A 27,975-nucleotide genomic window follows, 5' to 3' on the forward strand; every position below is an offset into this window, starting at 1 on the left:
GCACAAGATGTCAGAGCGCGCAGAGCAAGCAGCCGTACGGCAGAGGGCTGCGCTCGCGCCCCATCGCGTTCGCCGAGCGTGCTGCGTTTGCTCCGCTCCTGGGTTCAAAGCCCGGGGCGTCCTTTTGCAATCTTGAGTTGCAATCCTAAAGTTGTCTTCCTTCCATCTGCGCCCGTTTCAAACGGGCTGCCCAGCTGGGCTGACTTTCCGAACACCCCCACCCCAGTCTTCCGTTGGCCACTAATTCTGCCGCTGGGCTTACACATTGCACTTAGCTGAGATTAGTTTGAACGTGGTTTATTGGATAGCAGGATTGGATTCGGACCAGTGGAGCCCTAAACTATGGGTTACCAACCCCCCTGTCTGGGTTCACACAGGAAGGTTCTCCAAAGTAGTCAGTGTTGACCATCAAGGGTCAATGGGACTATCCAAGCCGTTGATGTTGTTGTTATTTGTACTACTACTAGTTAGAGTAGTATTTATTAATTTTTTTTCTTACAATAAATGTTGGGGGTCTATGAAACTTCATGAAGGGGTCCATGAGCTGAAGAGTTTGGGGACCCCTGCCTTAAACCCAAACCAATCAAAGCACTTGATAAGTTTAGCACAGTGTGGAAACTCACCCTGTGAATTGCGAAGGCATTTGAAAGGAGCCAGATACATCTCACTGAAATGGTTGCATCATATCTTGCAGGATTTTTTCCCCTCCCCGTTGCCTTAAAAATTCAGGCACCCCAAGTGGCATGGAGCTGAAGACCTATTCCCTGAATTTGGGAAAGAAAACAATGTCACCTTTGCAAAGTTGGCTTTTGGCCTACCCAAAAACACGAATCACAAAGTAATTCAGGCAAAAGTGTTTTTTTCGGGGGGTGGGGGTGGGGAGTCAGTTCTTATAGGCTACAGCAGCCTTTCTCAACTTTTTGACCCTGGGGGAGACCTTGGAATATTTTTCAGGCCTCGGGGAACCCCTGCACATATAGGCCAGAAGTTACAAAATCATTATAATGGCTTTATGTGTAGGCCTGTCTATATGCATTAACAATGTTCTTAAACTAAAAATAAAGAATGAAACTTACCTCTTTAATGTGAAGTTGCCTGAATTTCAAATAATTTTAAAATAAATCATGATCTCCCAGGGAACCCCTAGGGACCTCTCACGGAACCTGAGCGTGCCACGGAACCCTGGTGGAGGAACCCTGGGCTACAGAAACAAATGATGCACACATTCAGTATATGTGATACGTCATAAAGCAATTAAACAACAGAAGACATTGATTACATGTGAGAATTGAACAATAGAAAACATTGATTCTGGATAACATTTCACAAGTGGCAAATTTACAAATGACATCACTCCCTTTCCCAGCCCGGTTTGTATCTTTTAAAACTGGCGAGTGTATTCAAGGATCTTTAGAATACACTCCCTATTGTTTAGTTGCTGAAAAGGCAGGTTCTCATATGCCAAAAGAAATGGGTTTGGCCCAGAAGAAAAACATGTTTTCCTAAAGTTAGAAAAGAGGCCTAGACTGTCAACCTGTTGTTTATTCATTCAGTCGCTTCCGACTCTTCGTGACTTCATGGACCAGCCTACGCCAGAGCTTCCTGTCGGTCGTCAACACCCCCAGCTCCCCCAGGGACGAGTCCGTCACCTCTAGAATACCATCCATCCACCTTGCCCTTGGTCGGCCCCTCTTCCTTTTGCCCTCCACTCTCCCCAGCATCAGCATCTTCTCCAGGGTGTCCTGTCTTCTCATTATGTGGCCAAAGTACTTCAGTTTTGCCTTTAATACCATTCCCTCAAGTGAGCAAGACTGTCATCTTAGAAAGGATAATATCACCTTTCAAAAATGCTAATAATGAATCCTAAAATTCCAGGAAACACCCCCAACCCATCTCCTATTCTGAATCTTCTGCTGATCAGTCTCACCAGGGGCCATCATTCTGGAACCAGGAAAGAAGGAACTGTCTATTTTCCAGTCCCTTTTTTCCTACCTTTGCAAATTCAATAAGTTTGCTTAGGAGTAGATGATTATGATTCTACAGCTCCTCATCGTCTTCAGCTGGCAGAGTCAGGGTCTGGTGGGAGGCAATGAGAAGCCTGGGAGTCAATGACCAAGGTATCTGGAGGACATCAGGTTAAAGGAAGAGGGCTCTATCCCCTGTTCTTTTCCATAACTTCTTGCCATAGATGGCGATATTGCACCAATGAGTTCAACTTGTTATTATTATTTTTTAAATCAGCTACTGTAGAGCAGTGTTTCTCAACCTTGGCAAGCTTAAGGTATGTGAATTTCAACTCCCAGAATTGGCTGGGAAATTCTGGGAGTTGAAGTCCACAAATCGGAATGTCGCCAAGGTTGAGAAACACTGATCTAGAACTCTGTACCTTGAGGACAAAGCACCAAGGAATGAAACGAAACTAGTTCTTTACTTTGTATGCTTAAAGTTACTGTCCTTTGCAATAAATCATAAATAATTTTTCCTGGTCTGAAAGAACCATTCTGCCCCTCAAAGTGGAACAGGCACTGTTTTAAAAGGAGAAGGTGATCTACACTTTGTTTTCTAATGTCATAACTTCATGCTTGTGTTGTATCTTGAGAGCTTCCTCCATTTTTTCCCTCCCTCCACCCCATCCCCTCTCCTGAAACTTCTGTTGATCATCCTCATCAGGGGATACAGCACCTCTGCCACCCAGTTCGGGAACCATGAGAGAAGGAGCAGTTTTTATTTTTCAGTCCCTTTCTTTCTAACTTTGCAAATTTGCACTGGTTTTCCTGAGAAAAGCCGCAGAGTTTATGGACTTTCTGTCATGTTCATCGCTCCAATGTTCTGAATACATCGTAACGTTTCGCATGTCACTTTCCTGATACGTGTTTGCAGAGTGGGGATTTCCAGCCGTGCCAGGCTGTAATCTCCTTACTGTAACTGTGGAATGTATGTTTGGGTTATGGCATGTGTTCAAGGTTACGTTCTCAGGCCGATGTGGTCAACGGTTGCTAACACCTGGGAGGGGGTGGTTGCTAAGCGGGAGCGAGGGCGGAACCGGGTTGGAAGCGAGGGTTTTTAGTTTGTATTTGGCACGCTTTTGCCCATTCTCAGCTTTCTTTGTATTTGCACACTATTCTTTCAGTAAATCAGTTTTCATTAAGAACCCACTTGTGAGGCTGAGTATGTCAGAAGAGGCAACCATTACACTTTCCTTATGGGTAAACCATGTCATACACACACCCCTGCCCATTTTTGTTTGTTTGTTTGTTTACTGTTTTCTGTATTTTCCCAACTTTAGAATATCCTTCTGCAATGTGATGTGATGATTTTGACTTCTAAAACATCTCTTTCAGCTCCACCATTTTTTTTAAAGAAAGGAATCTTTTCCCCCTGATCCCATTTAGCTGTTTTCCTTGGCCTTTTTAATGATCTCTTTTCCAGTCATTCCCTGTCTTACCATCCTTGGCCTACCTGTTGTTCCATAAATCAGTTTAATGTAGGAAGGTGTCATGTTCACTGTTTCAATGTGCACTGTACATCGTACTGTTTCACATGCCATGGCGCTGATGTGCATTTCTGTTTGGGAGGGAGCTGCTGTGAAACCTTGTGCCAAGCTCTGTATCTGTGTTCATTTCAATGGAATGTGTTTGGGTTATGTGCTCTGCTCAAGGACTTTTCCCGCGGACCATCAGAAGCCGTTAGGAGCACCTGGGATTGTGAGCTTGGGAAGATTCTATGGGGGGAGGGATCTCGTTTGTACCGCGGGTTTTTAGTTTGCATTTGGTGCGCTTTTTTCATTCTCAGCTTTCTCTGTGATCCTGCATACTATTCTTTAATAAGTCAAATATCTTTGTGATCCTGCTCATGGGTCTGATGGTGTTTTAGAATAGGCAATCATTACAGAAGGGAGCAAACACATAAAACCAGTTCAGTAGGTTGGTGACTCTCACATTTCAGAACCATTTTATTTCCTTCCTTCCTTCCTTCCTTCCTTCCTTCCTTCCTTCCTTCCTTCCTTCCTTCCTTCCTTCCTTCCTTTTAATGCTCTGTGACCAAGAATTGTACTTCTAGGCTCTAAAACTGGGCCCTTAGCAGCAAGTGTCATGATTTATTTATTTTTTATCAAATTTTGCCAGCGCCCATCTCCCCCCAAAGGGGGGACTCTAAAATGTAGAAAAGTTCTCAGCTTTGTATTTCCTTGAAAACCATCCAGACCTTCTTTCAGGTACCTGAGACAGCCCATAGCCACTACCTCTGTCCTTGATGATTTTTCTTTATAAATTCCTACTTTATGAATAAAAATACTGTTCTTACACATTGGATGGATCACCACATATCCCATCAGCCTTGTTTTGTCACTTCAAGATGATTGACGTTTCTGTGGGATCCAAAGGGAGAACTTCACAGCTTTTGAATTGAGTAGGAACTGAGAAAAAGATGGTGCTGCTAAAATCTGGGAGATGCATACATGACAAGACCCACCCATTAGAACAGGGGAGAAAGAAGCAAATTAATGTTTGGCATTGTATAGGTAGTTGATATTTGGGCATTTTCTGGCAGGAATATACACTTCAGACTTGCAAGATCTTCCTTCTTCTCATTCCATCTCTGAGCCAGCTGCAAAACTGTGCTGAACTAATTAATCTATTGACTTTCACAAGGAATGAAAGGCAGACATCCAAAAGTATTAAACATCTGTTGTGTTACTACATGTAACAGGATTGTAACCATCCAGCATGAGCCTGGAAGTTGCTGTTGTAAACCACTGGGAGTGGGAAACATTTGTTAGCCTCCTGCAAATTACTCAGAAAGCTTCTGGTAAGAATCCAATCAACCTTTCATTTAATCCAGTTTTACACCAGGTTTATGAAAACCCACCTGAACACAGATGTGGTAAATGGAATAGATTCATGCTTTCCTGTGTCATGAAGGTGGAACAACCTAATGATAATGACTTCATTTTGCTCACACTTTTCACTTAATCAAGGTTAGTATAGTAAGAATGGAGGCAGGAAATGAGTGAACTTTCTGGATTGTCCCAAAATAAGACTGGCTCATTCCCCCCACCCATTTTCAAGAAAGGATATTACACAGAGTCTATTTTACAAAATATATGACATATAGACTATATTTTACAAAATATATTAAATGTGGGCACTCACAGTCAATAACATATGGTTTGGATGATTATGTAACATCAAGTCATTGTTGACTTTAGCAACCACATAAATAGATTTTCTCCATGATGATCCATCCCCAACTGGTCTTTCAGGTCTTCCAATGGTGAATAACATATGGGTCACAGATATATTACAGTTTAGTTCCAGTACCAAGAAAAAAAAAAAGGCTAGACGATGTTTATTTATTTATTTGTCAAATTTCTCTGCTGCCCATCTCGTATACGACGACTCTGGGCGGCTTACAGATAATAAAATAACGATCAGTAAAAACACTACAATATAAAATCAATGCAAGTATAAATATACAGTACATAAAAACAAATACAAGTATAAAAATACATAAGCATAAAGTATAAAATTCAACATGGCAGTAGGATCTTCTGCTTGGCACGATCACGGTGCCAGCCACCCCCATGAATGGCTATACTCCATCCCATCCCAAGCAAAGTGGCATAACCAAGTCTTCACCCCCTTCTGGAAGACTGGGAGAGTGGGGGCCTGTCTTACTTCCAGAGGGTAAGCTGTTCCAAAGGATATTTGACACAGCTTACAGGGTGTTTTTTTTTTAAAGAGTCACAAATGACTTTTTTTTTATGTTAGCTGAATTATACTTGTACCCATGCACAACATAGCAAGGTAAATCAAATCAAATCCAAATTTATTTACTGTCCAAGGCCAAAGTTGCAAAGTAAATTTATTGCAAAACAGAAGAAATAGGTGGAGCAAGAGAATAAAAGAGAGAATGTACAGGAGGGAGAATGTAATTCACTATATTTTCTGCATTCCTGAGACAGTAGTAACAGACCTCCATCTGGCAGATTCAGAACCCTGAAAAAAATTTTTAGACCTCATAAAGTATTGCAAAGTTTAAAAGGGGAAAAAAAAAGCTTACTTTCTACACAAGCCTTTGAATCCATGAATGAAGCAAGCTGGGCATAATTTGAGCATTAATGCCTGATATTTGTCAGGTATCTTAAATCGTTGCAGTATTTGCTCTGGGTCCGCATTGGAGACCATTGTTTATCCTGGTGCACCAAGCAATAATAAGTACCTCATAAGAAGGAGGTGGGCCTTCTCTGCAGTGGCACCTGCCCTCTGGAACATTCTGCCCCTGGAGGTGAGATAGACCCCTTTGCTCCCGGCCTTCTGGAAGAACTTGAAAACCTGGTTCTGCTGCCTCTCTTGGGGTGGGAGGAGCACCAGTTCACCTTGGGGGTGGCTAGTGTCATAGATCTCTCCCCAACGAATAAGATCTTCACCGCTTGGATTTTATATCTATCTTATTTTTATTTATAGGTCTATTTATATTGTAATTTATATGTTTTAATTCTGATTTTATTGTAAACCGCCCAGAGTCCCCTTTTGGGAGAGATGGGCGGTGATAGAAATTTGAAGAATAAATAAATAAAACAATATTTCCTTCCTTCCTCCTTTCCATCAGAAAATTTAGAAAGTCACCTTCAGGACAACTCTATAGGTGAATACTCAAAAGTGTAGTGGGGATTATTCTCAACTAATTGGTTATAAATCCAATACTCACTCATCTGAGAGCTTAATACTAGGTAGGTATGGAATTGTACTCTCAAGATTTGATAGGCCTCTGCCTGGGATGTTTTACAGTCTTCAGCTCTTCTGATGATGAATTAGAAAATTCTGGCAGGAATCCTTTAGCTGTTTGAAGGTGGAAGAGGTATTATCTTTGAGCACTTGCAAAGAAATTAATTTCCCCCCATCTCTCTTCCTTGTTGCCGGTCCAGGTTTTTCTGTAACATCAAATCCATATGGAAGTAATTTGTTGAGATGGATAGATTTCTTTGATCTCTGTGCATTGTGGATGTTTAATCCTTTTTGTGTCTCCACCTAGAAATTACCCTACTGGATTTGCTTAAGAGGGCTGTCTAGGCTAGCCGCATGCTGGAGAGGGGGGCAAGCACTGTCTTTGATCTTTGAGTAGCATGTCAGAGGCTTCCCTGTGGAAAAAGAATGGGGTCTTGACAGAAACTAATCTGTTTTATTTTCATTTACATTTAACTAGGGTTCAGTTCAATAAATCAGCTTTGTAGTGCTGTTTCCCATGTACAGTCTTTAATTTCCCTACTTTTGTGGCATTGAAATTATAGTGCAATGGCCATTTCTGGAGGGGCTGTAAGATTTTGTTGCTCTTGTTAACATGAGGATGTGAAGGTAACTAGGCCTTCAACTGTCCATCAGATCTGTATCTTATACTTCTTGTAGACTTACTTTTCATGAGTTTATCTTGCCCCCTTTGAAAGCCATCAGATAACATTCCATGATGGAGAATTCCAGATGTTACTTACGTGCTGGGCAACGGAGGAGTTTCTTTTTCTCCATTATGAACTTCCTGCTAATCAACTTTAGAGGATGACCTATCAAGCTTGCCACATTCTTCCCATATGGAATAAAACTGAAAGCTAAGAATCATGTGGAATATGTGAAATAAAACCTTCTGGACCAATTGAAAGACTACCTTCCAACCTTGACAAGGACAACCAAAGCACTCTTGCCAGCACAACATCATGCATTTCCCACAAGCTGAGAGAACATGAGTTCTTGAATGTTCACATCTTTGATTACAACAGTCCCTTACGCCAAATCTTTAATTTTGCCAAGATAAATATCCTGATTAGGGAGGATAAATAATCATGCCCACTGCTTGAACTTCAGGTAGGTAGACAGGTTTTTAAACATAGTTAATAGGGTGAGGTTCTTACTTATTTTGCGTAGAGTTTTTAAAATATAGAGTGTCAGTGTCATGCTGTTCAAAGAATCTAGCAAAAATCAAACAAATGTAATATGCAGATAACAAATAATTAATGAACAGCAGACTGATGAGAAAAATTAAATTGCTAGTCCAATTATCTAGCTTGCTGGTTATGTAACATTCTTTCCACCCTATGCAGGTTAAAAAAAATCTCCCAGAGGGTTCTTAAGAATGATAAAAGACCCAGAATGGCATTGTCATGCTATGTGGGAAAGCCCTTGGGCGACTGGGGCAGGACACACTCCCAAGGGAATGGTCAGATAAGAGACGGCTTAGCCCACAACTGGATAGTGGGTGGGGCAAGAGGCTCAGAAGGGACCCTCCCTAGTTTCTCAGGCTGTAAAGGAGACTGGGGAGGGTGGGGGGAGAGGACTGTACATTTGCAAGATTGATGTCAGTCTTACTAGTTAGACTAGATAGGAAACACGACCAGGTGAGCTAATTCTATGTTATTGTAAAGTTACATTAACAGAATCTTGCATATTTATGCTACAAGTTAGTACCATGGTTAGATCCAAATACACCTACATTAATCAGACAAAATCCAGTTGATTAGCTGATTTGATTTGGAAACATTGAATCAATTTTGTCACTTGGGTTCTGGACCAATTTGTAAAAAGCCATTTCTGCAGTGTACAGAAGTGTTTGAACCTGCCAAGACTGTTCCATTAAAGCAGTTTTATTAACTAGTCATATATACTGGGTGTTTTTTAGGGCTACCAGATCTGGCCTGCAAATATCTGGTCATTCCAGATTTAGCAGCCCTGATCTGGTAGCCCTAGTTATTTTCTGTTTATTCTACTTCTGTTTATCTTCCCCCCACCTCCCAAGGGGAGTAATGTTATAACCACTGCTTTCAAAATATTTTTGAGCAAAGTGGTCATGCTTCTTTTGTGAGAGGCAATGGTGAAATAAGAAAGGACTTACAATACTGGTCTTCTACCATACCTTCTTTTTTAAAATTAGAAGCTTAATCTTCTGGGAGATCATCTAGTCAAATCTTGTTACTGGTGTAATGGGAAAGGGAGGCAGTGGACAAGCATGTTGATCTACTTTCCAGAAATGTCTCCTCTGTCCTTGTTAGAAGGACTTAAGTCTTGGGGCAAGGGAAAAAAAAAATCTGTGATTAGTATATTGAGTGGAATGCTGCTCAGAATACCAGTTTGGCCAACTTTCTCAATTTTCATTATTGCGTTCTTGCTTGAAAAATGCAAATTCAGAGGATTATTCCATTTACTAGTCAATGCTTCTGGACTGTGCCTATCTTGAAAGTCATGTCTGATCCCATGGACTAGCATCTTTGGCCTTTTGGTCAGCAACAAATGAAGGACATTGAACATTTGTGTCCTATAAGCCCTCTACTATGAGACAATAACATAAAAATGTGTTGATAAATTCATGGATTCAGAAGCTGAATGTATAACTTGTTTGCTAGGGGCTGTACACCTCTATGTCAGCAATCAAATGGCATTTTTTTTTAACTTAGTCTTTTAACTTTAGGACGTAGACTATTTACTACACTTTCAATATATAACATTTTCTGTTTTTTATTGTTATTTCTCCTTTCTTTATACTATGTTTTAAATCTTATGAGTATTCTATATTTGATTGGGTTAAGATCTGTGGTTACTAATTATATGCACTTCTATTTAGGCTAGCATCTAAAATGATGTTATTGTCTCATTAAAAGGAATAGAGTAGGGGAGAACTCAAAAGATATATAGCACATGCACAACGGCTGTCTTTCTCTCTTGTAGCTCTGGTTGAGGAACCCTGGCATGAAGTATGGACACATTGGAAGCAAGGGTGATTTACAAGGACAAAACAGTATGAAAAGGTATAATGAGTGGTATTGGGGTAAAACAGTTTTAGTTCGAATTCCTTTTCTTTGTCTCTTCTCTTCTGCCTTTAATTTCTTTTGCTTTCTACTTCTTACTCTTCTCTGTTTTTTGTCTAACATGGTACATTCTGAAAGGGGATTGCATGATAGATACTGTATGTTTCTGCTTTCTCCAGGTTCCAGCATCTCAGTCAGCCTCTTCCCAGCTTCACCCAAGTCTTCTGACTCCAGATTTGGAGATGGGACTGTAACAATGGTAAAGAAATGGGAGGTATGCACAAATTTAAAATGGTCAAGCCTATGGTGGATTTCAGTAATGCTGCTGGTTCTCGGGAAGCAGGGAGCATATTCCAAGGAGGAGGGCAAGATAAAAGGAGACAGTCCAGAATTGGAATGTGGGAAAACTAAGAGGTTCAGAATAGCCCACCCTAAAGCCTTCCCAGCTTATTTTCCCTGAGGTTAGGTATGGTAGCTTCAGTCTGGCAAGATTCTGTCTATATGGGGCAAGCAAATAAAGAACTGAAGTTTGGCTGATGGATTCTCTGAAGTTCTTGGGCTGGGCCTGACATGCCAAAGCTCAGACCAGTGTTTCTCAACCTCAGCAACTTTGAGATGGATGGAGTTCAACTCCCGGAATTCCCCAGCCATGGCTGGGGAATTCTGGGAGTTGAAATCCACCCATCTTAAATTTGCTGAGGTTGAGAAACATTGGCTTAGATTATTAAATCATAAAAGCTAACTTAACTGGATTTTGTTATTAGAGCAGTTTAGTCTGGGCTGCCTGCTGATTTTTTTTTTAAAAAGCTGTTTTTATTCTTTTTAGTTTTGTGCACTGCCCAAAGTCCAGTGAAGTTGGGCAGCCAATAAATTTAATAACAACAACAACAACAACAACAACAACCATCAGTCAATTGCAAAAGGCAGCTTTGCTTGGAACAGCTCCTGCGACAATACCTTTAATAGTATTAAACAACAACATCTGCCTAACCCAGGTGCTTGGGAAGGACTCAATAGGTGGACAAAAATGCCAAATACAGTTGAAACACCTGGCTGACTGTGCAATCAAACCATCATAAGTGTAAGAATAACAAGGGATGTTTCAACTGTAGCTCAGAAATGCAATTTCCTCTGAGAATAATACAGGAGATATTCTGGACAATTTCACCTTCCAAGTTTCAACACCATTCCCACCTCATTATTTTTTTAAAAAAATATCTCCTCCCTTCATGTATATTTCAGGCAGATTGTGACATTAGGTTTCTAGCCACCAGATCTTGTTGCATGAATACAAAAGACACAGTTCCTGCCATATAACTAAACACAATCTATTAATCTGAGGACCAAAAACCTTCCCTTTAACATGAAAGTATTTTCCTCACTTTCTTAGAGGCCACTCTGAAACACTTTTTTTTAAAACTCTGCTGCAAAAAAGGTTTTCTTGAATGAAGAACTCTAAGGGAAACTTCATGATAAAGCATGACATTAGAAAATGATGGCTAGAATCTTCTAGTCATCAAAGATCTGTGATGAAAAGACATTTTTAAAAGATTTTTTAATCTCGACTTTATTATTTTTATAAATAACTCAAGGCAGGGAACATACCAAATACTCCTTCCTCCTCCTATTTTCCCCATAACAACAACCCTGTGAAGTGAGTTGGACTGAGAGAGAGGGACTGGCCCAAGGTCACACAGCTGGCTTTCATGCCTAAGGCAGGACTAGAACTCTCCTACCACGCCTGATTGGCTCTTGGGCTGAGAGAGAGGGACTGGCCAAAGGTCACCCAGCTGGCTTTCATGCTTAGGGACTAGAACTCACAGTCTCCTGGTTTCTAGCCTGGGGCCTTAACCACTAGACCAAACTGTCTGTCTCCCTCTTTTTTTCCAATAGTATTTTTCCCTCAACAGTTTCTGAAAAAAAGTTAATTCCTATGGCAAAATAGTAGCCAAGAACTAAAACACAAGTATGTTGATGTTCCTGGAAAACCAAAGTCATTCTCCTGTCTTTTTAACATGATGTTCACCAGCTAAGGAAGGGAACAGCCTGTAATTTAGAGTCATTGTTCGGTCATCTACATCAACTAATGGGGATATACCGCAGAGAGTTAAGGCTGCCACGAGAAACCAGATAAGAGATAACAGATTTACTGCTCTGGAAGAATGCCTACATGTTTCCAAATCATGGTGGCTTTTTATTTCCAGATAAAACAGTTATTACAAAGATCTCATCCCAAAGGAAAGAAAACTTGTAGTATTCTGCATGGACTGGTCACCACATGAGAAGGAGCAGAGCATGTAAGACAAGGAAGTGTAACTAGAGCCCCAGAACCACATAGGTCCTCCCTTGAGCTCATCAGAAGTTGTTGCCAAACATTTCATGTGGTTGAATGTAATGTTAATTAATTTTAGGTTTAATTGAAAGCAATTTTATTTTTGCTTGCCCCTGTCTACTTCTTAGCCCTCACCACCCCCACTTTTCTGTAAGTATCCCTTGGCATGTCGTTCAAAGGATTCCCAAAAGGTTGTGCATCTAAGAAATATATCCGTAGGCTTGATTGTTCACAGAAATGAACTTCTGTATTATCTACTGAAAATCGATTGTCCATGCAGATTAAGAGTTCATTTATACTGACCTTCATATATTGTCTGATTTCTGTGTTTCCTCTTCCTTTAGAGAAAGAGCAAGTAGGACTGGCAAAGTAGAGCTGAATGTTATGACCTTATTGTCTGAATGGTTGTCTTTCTGGTGCTGGGGCTGACACCCCTGAAAGAAGCCTATCTGTTCTTTGTGTCCATCATCAGAGGCCTGTACAGCTTTTCCTGCCATCTTATACATGGGAGGTGATCCACAGGTGATGGAGTTTGAGAGAAAGAGGTCAGGATTTTGGGGTTTCGTTAAGAACTAACCACAGTCTGAAATTTCATCATAAACAGGATGAAAGGTGCTTTTGAGAAATCAGATGGTCAAAAAACTGAAAGTGACATGCTCGTCCAGCTTGGAGAAGGCCTTTGGGTATTTAGCTTGTCAAAATCTGGATTTGAATCCATAGGTATATACATCTCATATGATCCTGAGCCATTTCAAATTGCCTTTAGGCTAAGCTAAAGTACTGAGATCGCCATGGTTGGCCTGATGGATAATCTTTGTTATCATGCATGAATTGGGTGCATGAATTGTCTCATTTTTTCTCAGCCTCTCAGCAACTTTCAATACCATCAGTTATGGTAATCTCCTGTTTTGAAGCTGGTTTTGTTTTCATTTTTTTTTTCTGTTTCTCAAGTAGATTCAGATCATGTTGCTTGGAGACAGTCCTTCCTTAGAACAAAAGCTCTTATGTGGTGCCTATCAGAGCTCCATTCTGCCTCCACTGCTTTTAAATATCTGTATATCAAACTGCTAAGAGAAATCATGAGTTGATTTGAAACTGAATGGTATCAGTATATTACCTATATCTATCTCCCAGTAACAATTTTAGGTAAAGGGTATCTCCCCTGAATGCTGGCCTGCAGTTAGCAGTGGCTTCAACTGAATCCAGACAACATGCTATCCACTCAGATAGCAGATCTAGACCTTGTTCGTGGGTTACACTATCCCAGAACATGTGGGTGTGCTTCTGGATTGAGATGTCCCCAATTTCTCCGTCTGAAACAATGGGCAGAGAGCAACTTCAGTTAGCAATTTTGTTTGATGCAACAACTGTATCCTTCTGGAAGAACAACACCTTGTGCAGCGTCACCAGTTTTGGCTCCTTCCACCTGATCTGCCTTCTCTACACTGAATACATGTTCTACCTGGTGGAGCATTGGATGGCTGAAGCCACAGGGGAGATGCCCATGGCCATGATGGGAGAGGTGAAAGCCAGTTATGGCCTGCCTTCAGCCCTGCAAGGAGCCACCCAAAACCCATATGGGGCTTGGTGCCAGGAAACAACGTTCTCTTTCTTGCTCTTGTGGGGCTGCTGCTGGGTGGGTTCCAACTTGAGTAGGAGACATTCCCCGCTGAAATTTCAGCTCATGCAAAATCTTAATCCTAACCTTTCTGTTGCCACTGGGTTGAGTTTTCTTTTTGAGTTGAACCTTCTCAAGTCCGTTTCTCTTTGTTGCCTTTGGAAAAGGTCCTACAAACACACGTTTTATAGAGCCAGGTTGGAAGTATTGATTGCAACTGTTGATTTTAATTATGTTTGGACACAGTCTTCAATTGTTTTTAACACCTCTGGTTTTCATTTTGGCTTTACGCTTTATTGTAAAACCTGAGGGACCTCGATACTTGGTGGTAGGGTTAGCTCAGTAAATGAAGAAAGGGGGAAAAAAATCCTGTGATTGATTTTCATTTACTGGCATGTTTCTCAGATTTGGTGAACAGATACGGTGTAGCATGTTCCATCTTTTTGCAGAGAGTAGCTCAGCTTACTGAATTTATTTTTTACCAGTAAGGCAAGAATTTTGCTCAGTTTCTTTTTCACAAGAATTTTCCAATATTCAGGAAGTTCTTCATAAACATGGTGGGGAAATATCACTGTTGAAATAAAGCGGGGAGTGCTAGCCTCTGTGAAGCCCAAAACTGACCAATTGATAGAATTCCATCTTTACAGCAGGTTTAAGGAGGGGGCTGAAACAAAGTGTTCAGGTGGTACAAATAATGCTTGGCTGGCTTCTTTTTGAGGTTGACATCCAGAGGAGATAAACAACATAGGAATAGGAATAACATATTTACCTAGCACAAGACCAAAAAAACCCATTTTTTTTAAAGTTTTCCTAATGACAGGGAAACAAAAACAAAAACAGGGCTTTTAAATTGCTTTGTTCCTGTTGTATTCTGCCATTTTAATCTAGCTTAATCTAGCTTAATTATTTGATATCTCATTGCAAGATATCCTGATAATGACATTGAAAGGCAGGGTGCAATTTAGGAAAAAAAGGAGTCAATGGCCTTAATATTTGTACTTGCAGACATCTGACATGCATGAAGCTCCTTTCCCGTGCAGGCTTCAGGATGGGCCAATCATTTTGATTGCATCTGTGCTCCAGAAACCCCTTTGGCCTTTGTGAAGGAACACAGATTTAACCCTCCTTCACTTGGTTATCTTCTGTGTGACCTCAGAGCTGGAGTTTTTTTTTTTTTTTCTTGAGCTGGTAAGACAGCGTCAGTCCAATACGTATGACCCATTGTTTTGAATTATCCAAGGTAACTGAAGCTGCCAGTTGCATCATAAAAGCAGAGATCTGAGATGGAGAACCATTATTCTAGCAGTTCACGAAAACAGTAATTCCTCTTTAGAAAGAAGTCAAGCAGCTCCTTGAGGAACACAGATGTCTATCACTGCTCTTGAATGAGTTATTTTCCTGCAAATTCACCCATGTCATTTTTACTGAATAATGATGCACAGCCTTGGAACAAAGATAGGAAGTCCAGCCAAAATTGTGGGGATATGTTATTTATCTCCTCTGGATGTCACCCTTGAAAAGAAGCCAGCCAAGCATTATTTGTACCACCTGAACACTTTGTTTCAGCCCCCTCCTTAAACTTTCTATAAAGATGGAATTCTATCAGTTGGTCAGTTTGGGGCTTCATAGAGGCTAGCAATCCCAGCACTGACACCACTTTTATTCTACATCAGCCCTCTCTATCACAATGTCTTCATGGAGCTTTGGGCAATTCCATTTTCTCTAGCCAGAGAAGCATTTTTTTTACCTCACTTATTCATACACATACTTATCATGAGTACCACACTAAAGACAAGGGTACATCTCAATTGTTCAAAAATAGCAGACTTGCCCACTGAGGTTCAGCATGAATAAGGCATTTCCTGAGCTTCTGTTTGACATAACATTGATTGTTTTGTTAGTGGGCTCAATTTCTTCTTTCTCTAGGATTTGACTTATTACAGGCATTTTTTTTTTTTTTTTTTGGCCATTCAATCATGTCCAGTCCTCGGCAACTACCTGGACTAGTCCCTGCAGTTTTCTTGGCAAGATTTCAGAAGTGGTTTGCCATTGCCTTCCTCCTAGGGTTGAGAGAGAGGGACTGGCCCAAGCTGGCTTTCATGCCTAAGTTGGAACTAGAACTCACAGTCTCCTGGTTTCTAGCCCATTGCCTTAACCACTAGACCAGTACTTGCTAGCAAATGCCTGTCTAGGTCAACATTCTTCCAGTGGTACCCAACAGCTGCTTCTAGGAAACAGCATAGGTGACTATGGATAAAAAGGCATTGTCTCTCCCTATGTCTTCCCATGAATTGGGTACTCAATGGGCTGACTCCCTTTGAACCAGATCATCATTGTAGGTCTAATACTGTTGCCAGAATTAAAATATTGGGGGAAATAGATGATTGGAATTTGAACAGAAAAATGTAGACATGTAGAGGAAGATACAAAACAAGGAAGCCACCTAACCAGGTCTGGATACCAGCTACCAAAGATAAGAATGGCCGTGCAAGAGGTCACAAGGAAACAATCCATCAAGAACAGACTAGGTTTGGAATGACAACTACCAAAGATAAGAAAGGGTCATGCAACAGATCATGTAATAGTCAATGAAAAGCAGAGATGACTTTGAAAGGAAAGCTGGCAAGGGATTAAAAGAAAAGCTTTAAGGGACTTCATTTTGAGAGACCTCACCATTCCTGCAAGTTGCCTTTGGATTTTGGCATCTCATCTGACCCAGCCCTCTTGACCAATTTGCAGTGGGGAAAATGTGAGTAAAGATGTGCATCCACTCTTAAGCCAGCTGAATCCAGTGAAGCTTTTGTAGGTTAAAGAGACTCATTGTGTGCTGTGTGCCTTTCATTTCTACATAAGATCTTGAACTCTCCTATCTCCATTTAAAGTTTATGATTGTATTCACTAAGAAATGCTCCCCCCACCCCGCCCACCCTGCCTGGCTATCTGCTATGAGGGCAGAAGGCATGTGTGCCTCAGTGGGGTGTCTGAAAGTAAAAGGAAATAAATGAAGTGCAAATGGAAGAACTCAACAGAAGTAGCCCACAGTAGACTTAGCCTCCATGGGTGCGTTTAATCCATTTTTCAAACTGTCCAGTGTAGAGACTCGGATTGTATTTCAAGTTAATGCTTAAATTTAGTGCTATGTGAAGGATTCTTTTCCTATTTTTCTCCCTTGTCACCCCCCCAACCCCCCCAACCCCCCATAATCAGCCACTTTCTTGGGATGACCTGGGAATTCTAGAACCATGTGAGATGTGGGAAAAATGAAGTCTGCACATTCTCCATAGCACAGGTACTTTTGCAAAGCCACTTACCCCAGGGCTAAAACGGGATGTTTGGGTATCGCCCATCCAAACGGTTATGCTTTGGAGCATCCTGGTCTGTGCTAATTAAGTTCCTCAGCTACAGCTTGGAACCAGCTGATGAAAGAGAAGCATCTCTACTCATTAAGTCAGCACAGTTGGAAGGCTGAACATCAAAGAGGAGCAGATAAGCTCTGGAGTATAGTGGAAAGCATACAGCATATCTCTCTGTCTCTCTCCTTTTCCTTAAGTGCACTGACTTTAAACATGTAAATTATGTAACCCGTACAATTTCCAGTAGGACAAAACTTGCTGCTTCTCGCTCGGTCTTGGCTCTGTCAAACATTACCCAAGCCTGCTTGCTGACTCTCTCTCTCTTAGTACGTGTGTGTGTGTGTGTCCCTCTGAAGGTGGAGCCTTCTTGCAATAAAGGAAAAAAACAAAACAAAGAATAAGGTGAGAGCAAATATCTAAAGTCCCCCCCACCCCCCCACCGCCCCCGGGTCTGGCAAGCCAGCAGTTCAGATAAAACCACTCCAGACATAGAATCTGAAATCCTTAAGGATTGCTGCCTTGCCGCCTGTCAAGTCCTTCACAAATTCCACCTCCTCCTTTGAGACATAAGACACGCTATGCCTGTGCCGTGAATAGTCCTAGGAAGTTTTTATACCTTTTGTAAGACTGTTCTCTTCTTTCCTTTTCCTTTTTTAGCACCTGCCTGAGCAGCCCTGCCTTTCTTCTACCTGTCACCATGTTCGTGCACTGGGCTGAAGTTGACAATTCCCTTCTCATCTATACTGGAGCCACCATGCTCTGTGGTGGGGCAATATTTTATCGCGCCAAGAAGAACCGAATGGAAAAAGCAACCCCTTTGTGCTGCAGCCTCCTGTTTCTTTTGACTTTGGAAATCCTGTGCTTTTCCACCCTGAGAAGCTCTCTGGCCTTGGCTTTATTCTCCCTGGCGTGCCTCACGTTTTGCTTTTGCACTCCTGCGCGAGCCTTGTTGCCTGTGGATCGTAAAGCCGTGCTCATCACAGGTAAGGGAGAGAAATCCGTTCAGTTTTTGAAATGGTGTATCCACCCAACTTCTTGAGAGAAAATGCGAAGTTTCCATTTACTCAGTTTGCTCTGAAATAACTCTGCCAAGGGCTTGGCTTTCCCTTGGCTGACATCTTTTCCTTTATTAAGGTTAGTTTATCTACTCTACCTGGTTCTGAAATACCGCCCACACACACACATCAAATTGAAATCTTACGATACTTTGGGCTTCCTATGCGTGTGGCAAGGTCCAGATGGACTTCTGTGTAAAGATGCTTTGGGATGTAGGAGTTGTAAACTGTGAAGTAACTTATGATCTCAGGCTGTTACCTGGCCTTTTCTCCTTTTTTCTTTCCATGCTAAAAGGGAACAGGCAGCATATTATTAAGCCTCTCTTTATAAAAGTTAATGAGTGTCGTTTGCCACATCTTAAATGTGGCTTTAAATAGCTAATGATAAATGGTGACAGACTGAGTCCAAGAATGTATGGTGGTGGGTGTGGCTAGCACCTTGACACAAATTGCTTAATTGCTGGCACAGCAGCTTGCCAAGAACAGCATGTCACAATACTTTGGTCCAGGCTGGCTGGAGAGAGAAAGAAAATCCATCAATGGGCTCTGAAAATAATAGTAATTCTCTCTCTCTCTCTCCCCCCACCACCACAGAGAGAGAGAGAGAGAGAGAGAATAAGAGAAAGAGATAAACTAAGACCATAGTAGGCTTGATCATCTCTGCTTATGTACCTTTGTGCTTCATGTTTTCCTTTTGGTGCTGTGCTGAAAGATTGGGCATACGGCTCTCTCTTTAGATTTAAGATTTTGTCCATTTGCCACTAGAAACGGTAAACATGGCTGTTTGGGTGACGAGGGTTGGAGGAGGGCTGACTTGTCCCTAGCAAAAGTCCTCAAGTCCACTTTTTTAAAAAGGAAATGGTCCTGTTCTGCTCCCATGTTCCTGTTGCTGCCTCTCCCTCCAGCAGCTTCTGTGGTGTAGGATAAAAGTCCTGCAGAACTTCATGGATCTGATTTGATGGGGTGATTTGATCAAATCACCTTCAGACTGAATCACTCCAGGAAAGATTTTCACTGCCCAGTTTTCCGTGCAAGGCAGGGTAATCCTCACTATTCCTGTCCTTCCTTTCTTCCACATTTCATTGGAAGGACAGGAATAGTGAGGATTACCCTGCCTTGCACGGAAAACTGGGCAGTGAAAATCTTTCCTGGAGTGATTCAGTCTGAAGGTGATATGATCAAATCACCCCATCAAATCAGATCCATGAAGTTCTGCAGGACTTTTATCCACCAGTCCACAGCAGCCATACTATGTTGGTTTGGCTTATTCTGATCTGATCTATCTATCTATCTATCTATCTATCTATCTATCTATCTATCTATCTATCTATCTATCTATCTCAAAAAGGGACCATTCATTCATTCATTCATTCATTCATTCATTCTCTCTGACTTTTGACTGAAAGCAAATCCTCAAAGCAGCTGTCACTAGGTTTGAAAAACTGAAAAGTGAAAATGGAAATGAAAATCCATTTTAAAAGAGGTATGTTTTGCTGTTTGTTTAAATGCCAAGAATAGAGGGAATGGGGGAAAGATGAGTCAAAAAGCAGGTAGGACTAGATGGTGGACAGGACTTACCTCAACTCTATAGATGTAGAGTGATGTAGCGATCAAGGTTGTGGACTGGAACCAAGGAGGCCAAGGTTCAAGCCTTCATTCACCCAGTCGCTACCTCTCAGCCCAGCCTACGTCAGAGGTTACATAGGAGAATTAAATGATACCTGCCACTTCTGAGCACTCTAAGGAAAAGATATAATTATAATAAATGCATACTCCATAAACAAATGCAGGAAAGAGGCAGTCACAGAAAGCTTTTAGCTTATAGGGAAGTTTATTATGGGAAAAGTATGTATTTTCTGAGGCAAGGGGGAAAAAGGGGATTGCTGTAAGACAAAATTGGAGCACGTTCTATTTATTCCTTCCTTAAAGCTAGCATTATGAATCTATCACATTTCTTTGCAGGTCTCTGATTCCAAACAGTTTGCTCCAACAAGTCGGAAGACTCTTTGAGATAAAAATAGATAGACAGATAAATAGATAGATAGATTTATATTTATATTCTTAATGGCTTCTTTTTAGGAAGTGACACTGGAATCGGCCATGAGCTCGCAAAGTATCTTGACCGTTTAGGATTTACTGTATTTGCCAGCGTTTTAAATGCCGAAGGACCTGGTGCAAAAATGCTGAAGGAAACCTGCTCAGAGAGACTTTCCGTCCTGCAACTGGATATCACTAGTTCAGCGCAAATAAAGGATGCTTATCTTGAAATAAGACCGAAGTTGCAAAATGCAGGTATCTTTGGGTTTGCACATATCCACCCCTTTGTTATCTTCATTCTTGCTGAAGTGACATTTTGCAAAGATCCAGGAATGAGGTGTGTTGATATTGGCCTGAGAATCCAAGTCATCTTTCAAAATCAGAGGCTGACATCAACATTTACCTCTTTTGACTAGCTGATGGAATGAATGAAATTAAGATAAAAGATCTACATTAACTCAGTGGCATGAGATCAACTCAATGATGGTGGTTACAGCTTGGATAATTGCCCGCTGCTGACCGTTGTCCAGTATCTGCAGCTTAGATATTGAGAAACCTTATAGCCACCTGCTGATGTCCAGCAAATATTGTCAAATATCAACACTGCAACATCCTAATGCTGCTATTAAACAACAATGGTCTGCCTAAACATGATCAACCCTAATATTCAGACATGAGGTTTTGGGTAGAGATCTAATTTATGTTTTTCCCTTTCTTCCATCTCAGATACCCTCTGTTGTTTACAAGTATTTTCGTTATGTCTGTTCACACCCCTTTGCGTCCAGTGGGGTTATTGCTTATTAAAGGTGCTTAAGTCTAGCAGACTCATTCCCTTTTCCTTTAATCTACAAATAACCATTAGCCTATTGAAAAATCTGAAATTGCTGCTTCTCAGGAACTCATGTCTTATTTTGTCCTGACATATTTGCTTTAAAAGGTAGGAAAAAGGGAAGAGTTTGGTGAGATATATACTGTATGGAAAGCATAGAAGGAAGGAACTAATCTGGAAGAAGAGCCAGTGTAGTGTTGTGGTGAAGACACCAGGCTAGAAACTGGGGGACTGTGAGTTCTAGTCCTCCCTTAGTCACAAAGCCAGCTGGGTGACCTTGGGCCAGTCACTCTCTCCCAGCCCTAGGAAGGAGGCAATGGCAAACCACTTCTGAAAAAACCTTGCCAAGAAAACTGCAGGGACTTGTCCAGGCAGTATCTGAGAATTGGATACAATTGAATGGTTAAAAAAAAAAAAAAATGGAAGAAGGGTCTGATTCCTTCCTGCAGCAGGAATGCCATTAATTCACTTGTTTGCACTTCCTTTCTTTCTCCCTGCCAGACCTTTGGGGTGTTATCAACAATGCAGGAATATTGGGGTTTGTAGCTGATGGCGAATTGCTTCCCATGAGTTCTTACAAGCAGTGCATGGATGTAAATTTCTTCGGCCCTGTTGAATTATCCAAAACGTTCTTACCGTTGCTTCGGAAATCCAAGGGAAGGCTTATTAACATCTCAAGTATGGCAGGTGAGTTATGCTAGTGTGTTTCTGCAATTTGTAAATTTACAGACTGCCACTTGGGTTTGATTCTTCTCCGTGACCTGCCACATTTCTGACACATTAGGGCTGCCGTATGGGAGGAGGCTTCCAAATTAATCATGAATCTAGGGATAAGACTGCAGAAAATAGCCTATATGTCAACGCTAAACAGTTGAACTATCTAACATTCAGGGAAGATTTAGTTTGGCAAGTTTGGGATAGGGCACTATCTCATTTCTAATCTAGAAGTATTTATAGCCGAGTCAAGGCCAAAAATGCAGGAAAAGGGAGCATGTGGACATACCCATTTGTGTGTGTGTGTGTGTGTTTTGCCACTACATAAACTTTCATTTATCTTTTGAAATTTGTACTTCTCTCAGTATTGCAATGGAGTTTGGCTATGGCAAAAAATAATATTAGAAAAAGGCCTGCATAGTCCTTCACATATCCATGAAAATAATGTGCAAAAAATGCATTTTATTAGAGTAGCATTGCTTGAAAAAACAATTTCCCATGGATTCTAATAGACACAATGCAGCCATTTTACCAAATATATCGATTAAAATGAGACCTCCTCTCCTATGCTTAACAGGAATGTATATTAAATCCCATCTTCAGAAAGTCCCAAATGGAAGATTGGATAATACAATGTAATATAATGTCATATTCTTATTTTATCTATCTATCTATCTATCTATCTATCTATCTATCTATCTATCTATCAAATTTTATTGCTGCCCATCTCCCCCACAGAGGAGGGACTCTGGGTGGTTTGCAACAAAACAAAATTTAAAATTCAATGTTCTTATAAGTACAATAAATGGAAGTGTATAAATATAAATAGACAATAAAATACAATATGCAATAAAATCCATATGGCTAAGGTTGTATCTCAGTCTGTGAGTGTAAAAGGCCCTTCTAGAGCGCTAGCCATCCCCACAAATGGTTGTTCCCCTTCCCACTCCAGGCATGATGACAAAACCAGGTTTTTAGTTCTTTATGGAAGTCCAGGAGTGAGGTGTCCTGTCTCACCTCTGGGGGAAGGATGTTCCAGAGGGCAGGAGCTACTGCAGAGAAGGCCTGCTTCCTAGACCCTGCCAAACAAAGTTCTCTTACAGAGGGGGTCCGCAGCATGCCCTCTCTGCATGATCGGGTGGGACGGGTTGATGTAACGGGGAAGAGGCGGTCTCTCAGGTAGCCTGGCCCCATGCCATGTAGGGCTTTAAAGGTGATAACCATCACCTTGAATTGGACCCGGAAGCAAACTGGCACCCAGTGCAGCTTGTGCAGCAAAGGTGTTACATATGCTGACCTTGGGGCGCCTACAATCACCCGTGCAGCTGCATTTTGTATCAGCTGTAGCTTCCGGATATTCTCCAAGGGTAGCCCCATGTACAGTGCATTACAGTAGTCTATATGGCAGATGACCAGGGCATGAGTGACCATTTGAAGGGCCTCTCAATCGAGGAAAGGTCATAATTGGTGCACAACACAGAGCTGCTCAAAGGCCCTTCCGGCCACGGCTGCCACCTGCTCTTTGAGCAGGAGCCGTGAGTCCAGGAGGACCCCCAAGTTAAGCACCATGTCTGTTTGGGGCAGTGCAACCCCATCCAGAACCAGAGATGTTAATGTCCCGGATATGGAAAAGCCCTTAACCCACAGCCACTCTGTCTTACCAGGGTTCAGCTGAAGCCTGTTGTTTCCTCATCCAGGCCCCCACAGCCCCCAGGCACCTGGAAAGTTATTTTCTGCACTATAAGAGGTATTTCTTACAAGAGGAACATGGATTGCTTTAGGCTCCTTCATCTGGTAGCTAACGAGTTTTTATTCTGCTGGAAGATTTTCAGATTCCCTTTCTGACAGTCAGGGTTTATGAAAATGAGGCAATAGCAAACTTACTTTTTAAAAAAACATCCCCTCCTTTCCACTCCTTTGGGCTCTGCTTCCAACATGGCAGGCATCCAACTGCAATTCAAATGCCACATGCATTTTTCAGTTCCAGCAGATGAAAAAAAAAAATCTGGTTTGTCAGGAGTGTCGACATCACTTAGGGGTTACAAAAAGTGGTGGAGGAAAAGAACAACCATCATAGACAACTGTAAATGATCAGACTGATAAGCTGTAAATCGGCAAAGTCCCCTAGCTGTCCAAAACACTGACTAACTTCTTGAGGCATGAAGCAGCTGATTTCACAATACTATTGTGCCTGATTCACGAAGAGATTCATGGCTGATGTTCACAGTATATAAACGGAGTCACCGTTTCCTCCAGAACCTTCATTCTTGTGTATGGCATCTTCCCTTCTCCATCCCAACCATTTGTTGTAGGACTTAGTTTGTAAGCACTAAGAACACACAAGATGTACACCGCACTAAAACGTAGACAGGACCAGGGAAAGCCCTACATTTGATTTAATAAAGTTAATGTTCATCCGGTAAATTCAAGACAGGTAGTCCTCGCTCAATGACCACAATTAGCACTGGAATTTTGGTTGCTAAGTGAATAGGTCATTAAGCAAATCTGACCCGATCTTACAACCTTTTTTGTGGCGGTCATTAAACGAATCACCACGGGTGTTAAGCAAACCATGTGGTTGTTAAGCAGATCACCTGGTTCCCCATTGGTTTTGCTTGCCAGAAGCCGGCTGGGAAGGTAGAAAATGGCAGTCACGTGACCACGTGACACTGCAACAGTCATAAATGTGAACTGGTTGCCAAGTGCCCAAATCACAATCATGTGACCGTGGGGATTCTGCAATGGTCATAAGTGTGAGGACCAGTCATAAGTTTGAGGACCTGTCAAAAGTCGGTTTTTTCAGCACCGTCGTAAGTTTGAACCATCACTAAACAAATGGTTGTCAAGCAAGGACTACCTGTAATTCCCCATTGGTTGTATATCCACCTCCTTCTATCTCTCTTAAAAAGGCAGCTGGGTGGCCATTTTTTGAGGTGACACCCAAGGCTTGTAGGGACAACATATGGCTCTAGTGTCTCAGCTTAAGCACCCCTGATTTACATTTTGCTCATGTTTGTAGCACTTTTGGTGCCTTTCCTTGTCTATCCTTTCTCATCCTTTCTATGAGGAAATATGTGTTTAGGTAATTGCCCCATTAAACCTATATACAGCTTTTGCAATAACCATTTGGAGATATTGGCTCCACTGGTGATAAAACCCTTATTTTATAGGCAAATAACATTTTGCACACAGCATCATTGCTCTTTGGTCAAACAGAAGCATGGTGCCCAACCTTTTCACTCTTGAGTGCACTTGAGTGCACAGTAATGTCTCCAAATCAGCTTGACCTCAAAACAGATAACCAAGTTAAAGGTGAAGGACCTCAGTTTGACTCCACTCTACAAGGAATAAATCATTGGAAAAACTGGCTGGTAAACATGGACTCCTTCCTTTCACTGGATGTTGCTTTTAGGGAAGGGAGCAACTTTCACCCTGGAAGTTTTGCCTACCTTTTATAAATCAATGTTTCTCACACTTATTTCCAACACTTCAAGAGGTTGAAGCTAATGCCTTTGGCAGATATTCTTCAACTTTCATTCACATTTCCCCCAGTTTAGTGCTAGAATGTGAAAAGGTAAACACAGTCTACGTGCATCACCATTTTGTAGATGCAACTTGTATGGAATAACTCATATTAATATAATGAGTAACTTCAAAGTCTCTTGGAGATTGGAAGTGGTACCCCCATTTATGTAGGTTATGTAAAGAAAGAGCTGATGGAAAAAGGGAATTTCAGAAAAAGTGATACAATACTCAAGGGCTTTTTTTTCCCTCAGTGTCCCAATCAAGGTATCTCAGTAGCTTTACCATCAAGCCGGGAGGAAGGGAGTGAGGGAGGTTTTCCTGGTAAACCAGGGCAAAAACAAGGCCAGAGGTCCTTGGGAACCAGAGTTTTCCTGAGGTTACTTTCCTAGGGCTACTGTAGAAGTTTATTTATTTACTTCTTCAGATTGGTTTATATGTACTTCAGTCACAACCAGCTCTGACTGGCTCACACTTCCAATCAGAGCAACCAAGGTTAAAATAATGACATGATGAAAGATAACCATCAAATTTAATGTGATGCAAAATCACATCGTACCAGGGAAAAAACAAATCCAAGCCAAAGGAAATCAGTGGCCTTTCTTCAGGAGGGAACTCATTGATATCAGCCCCCAAGGGCCTTTGGGAAGAGCCACATTTTAATGGCTTTCCTGAACCTAACAAGGTGGATGCCAGTTTCGGAGCGTGGGGGTAAGAGTCTAGAAAGAGGGAAGGGAATAAAATGCTCAGCCATGGGAATGTAAAGAAATCTTTCAAAGCCAACAAAAATGTGAGAAGGGGAAATCAACTGTAGCAGCTGGTACAATCTGGACTTTGTTGACAGCCTGCATTTGACTGTTAACTCTAATGGCATAAAATGTAAGAGAGGAATCATTTTCCCCAGTGGTGATTTTCTTCTTAAACTCTGTGCTAACACGATGGCTGTTTTTCTTATCCTTTTTCCAATATCCTTTAAGAAGAAGAAGGAAACACCCACACCCACACACACACAAGCATTTCAGAGCTATATTTAGCCAGCAAGAACATAGACCTTTGTCTCGTTTGCTGCTAAGAAACTTGTGTTTAACTTCAGCTTAAGTTTAAGCCTTTAGTTCTCCTTTTGTGAGTCAGTGTTTTGATTTCTCTCACAGGAGGAATACCAATGCCTCGATTTGCTGCCTATGGAGCGTCCAAAGCAGCCTTGTCCATGTTTTCTGGAGTCATAAGGCAGGAGCTATCAAAATGGGGCATTAAAGTTGCTGTTCTTCATCCATCAGCCTTCAAATCATGTAAGTCATGATATTTCACGGCGCATTTCCCCAAATTCACCAGACAAGAAATCTCCATAGAAACCAAGGTTCTCAATGCAAAATCAGACATTGGCCATCAGTCATCTGTTTTATCCCTAGCAAAGGCTAGAACCCGGTTTTGCTTTTTAAGATCCTAGATACAATGTGTCTCAACCATAAGGTGCAAAGTGCACTATTTCTAAGAGTTTGCAAATTGTCTTTTTCAAGGGAAGGCTTTAATTATTTATTCTTTCATGGCCCAGGTTGACCAACAGCTCTGTATCCATAAATGCCTCTGGAAACTTTCTCTGATGAGTTTCCCTGGGAAAGTGTTTTTATAGAGAAGTTAGTTGCCTAATCTGACATCATATAGCTGAGATGACACTTTGTTTTCTCTGGGAAGATGATTTAGGGGCTTTTAACTTGAACCCCAGAATCCTCCTTCACAGATGTGTTCCAATCTGTGGAAGAAGCCTGAATTGAACAGGCTTTTCTGCCACCTTCTTTGTATTTGTTCTTATTGAATTCTTGGAGGAGTAACTTCTGAGGTAAAATCAAAGAGGCTAGACATTCCAAAAACGAATTTGTTGGTTTTCTAGCAATTGGAGGGAATCCTGAAGACTGGATTAAGGAAGAACAGACTCTTCTGGAGACACTAACGCCAGATGTGAAGAAAGATTATGGTGAGGATTACATCCATAACCTGAGGAGTTTCTTTAGTCAGATGAATTCAGTCTGCTCACCAGATCTCTCACCAGTGTTCTCTGATGTTCTACATGCTTTATTGGCTGAGCATCCAAAAGGTTTATACACTCCAGGCAAGAATAGTTACTTATACCTTCTCATGTTCTGCTGTACTCCTCTCTGGTTTTATGATTTTTTCATGAGCAAAATAATAAATATCCCTTGCATGCCTTATGCTCTCAGAACAGCAAAGACCAAAAACAGTTCCTAAGTTGAGCAGGAAGTCCATGTATCCTTTGAAATTGAAGAAAGTAGTCCGCCACATTTTTGATGATTCGTGATCTTTATTTGATAAGTTATTGTTCAGCTAATTATGTGAGATAAGACATGCGTAAATAATACAGAGATCTGGAGATAGATATAAATATAAGCATAGATTTAGGGTGGTACAGAAAGGGAGTTTTAACATTATAATAGCTCTGTACATTTCGTCTTTCTTTTGAGTAGCTTTTCCTGGAATTTTCCATTGTATTTTATGGCAGTGCTGAAGAAAGTCTTCTCTTTCCCAAACATTCATATTAATTTTTCTTACCTTTTGTTTGCCCCAATCAAATCAATACACATTTTGTGGCCATCATGTACACTATATTCTTTTTTCCCATGATCTTGCTCAGGAGTTTATAAAAGAAAAATAAAATCACGCTTACCTGAAGACCTCCTCCTGAAAACTATAGGGGAAGAATTGAACTGTGTCT

At 41.3% G+C, this 27,975-nt stretch overlaps 1 protein-coding gene across 3 annotated transcripts; it reads left to right on the top strand.

Annotated features, from left to right (window-relative positions):
* The first annotated feature begins 16,327 nt into the window (after positions 1–16,327).
* On the top strand, positions 16,328–27,969 carry HSD17B2 (hydroxysteroid 17-beta dehydrogenase 2). Of its 3 annotated transcripts, XM_063312661.1 has the most exons (6): positions 16,328–16,486; positions 17,748–18,073; positions 20,225–20,437; positions 21,513–21,698; positions 26,399–26,536; positions 27,136–27,969. In XM_063312661.1, exons 2-6 carry the CDS (start codon positions 17,788–17,790, stop codon positions 27,489–27,491), a joined length of 1,179 nt encoding a protein of 392 aa, XP_063168731.1. In that variant the 5' UTR covers positions 16,328–16,486; positions 17,748–17,787; the 3' UTR covers positions 27,492–27,969. The 3 variants fall into 3 exon arrangements, with proteins under 3 accessions (XP_063168731.1, XP_063168730.1, XP_063168732.1); XM_063312660.1 differs by lacking the exon at positions 16,328–16,486 and having other exon boundaries at positions 17,501–18,073; XM_063312662.1 differs by lacking the exons at positions 16,328–16,486; positions 20,225–20,437 and having other exon boundaries at positions 17,503–18,073.
* Positions 27,970–27,975: the final 6 nt, after the last annotated feature.

The sequence above is a fragment of the Candoia aspera genome, chromosome 11 (genome assembly GCF_035149785.1).
Source record: "Candoia aspera isolate rCanAsp1 chromosome 11, rCanAsp1.hap2, whole genome shotgun sequence".
Classification (NCBI taxonomy): Eukaryota; Metazoa; Chordata; class Lepidosauria; order Squamata; family Boidae; genus Candoia; species Candoia aspera.

What these genes read in the sequence shown, in the direction of transcription:
- HSD17B2 (XM_063312661.1), top strand. Translation starts at nt 17,788, where the DNA reads ATGTTCGTGCACTGGGCTGAAGTTGACAATTCCCTTCTCATCTATACT. An exon ending in ACCGAAGTTGCAAAATGCAG is followed by an intron (nt 20,438 to 21,512) that starts GTATCTTTGGGT and finishes TCTCCCTGCCAG; the next exon opens with ACCTTTGGGGTGTTATCAAC. An exon ending in TCCATCAGCCTTCAAATCAT is followed by an intron (nt 26,537 to 27,135) that starts GTAAGTCATGAT and finishes TTGGTTTTCTAG; the next exon opens with CAATTGGAGGGAATCCTGAA.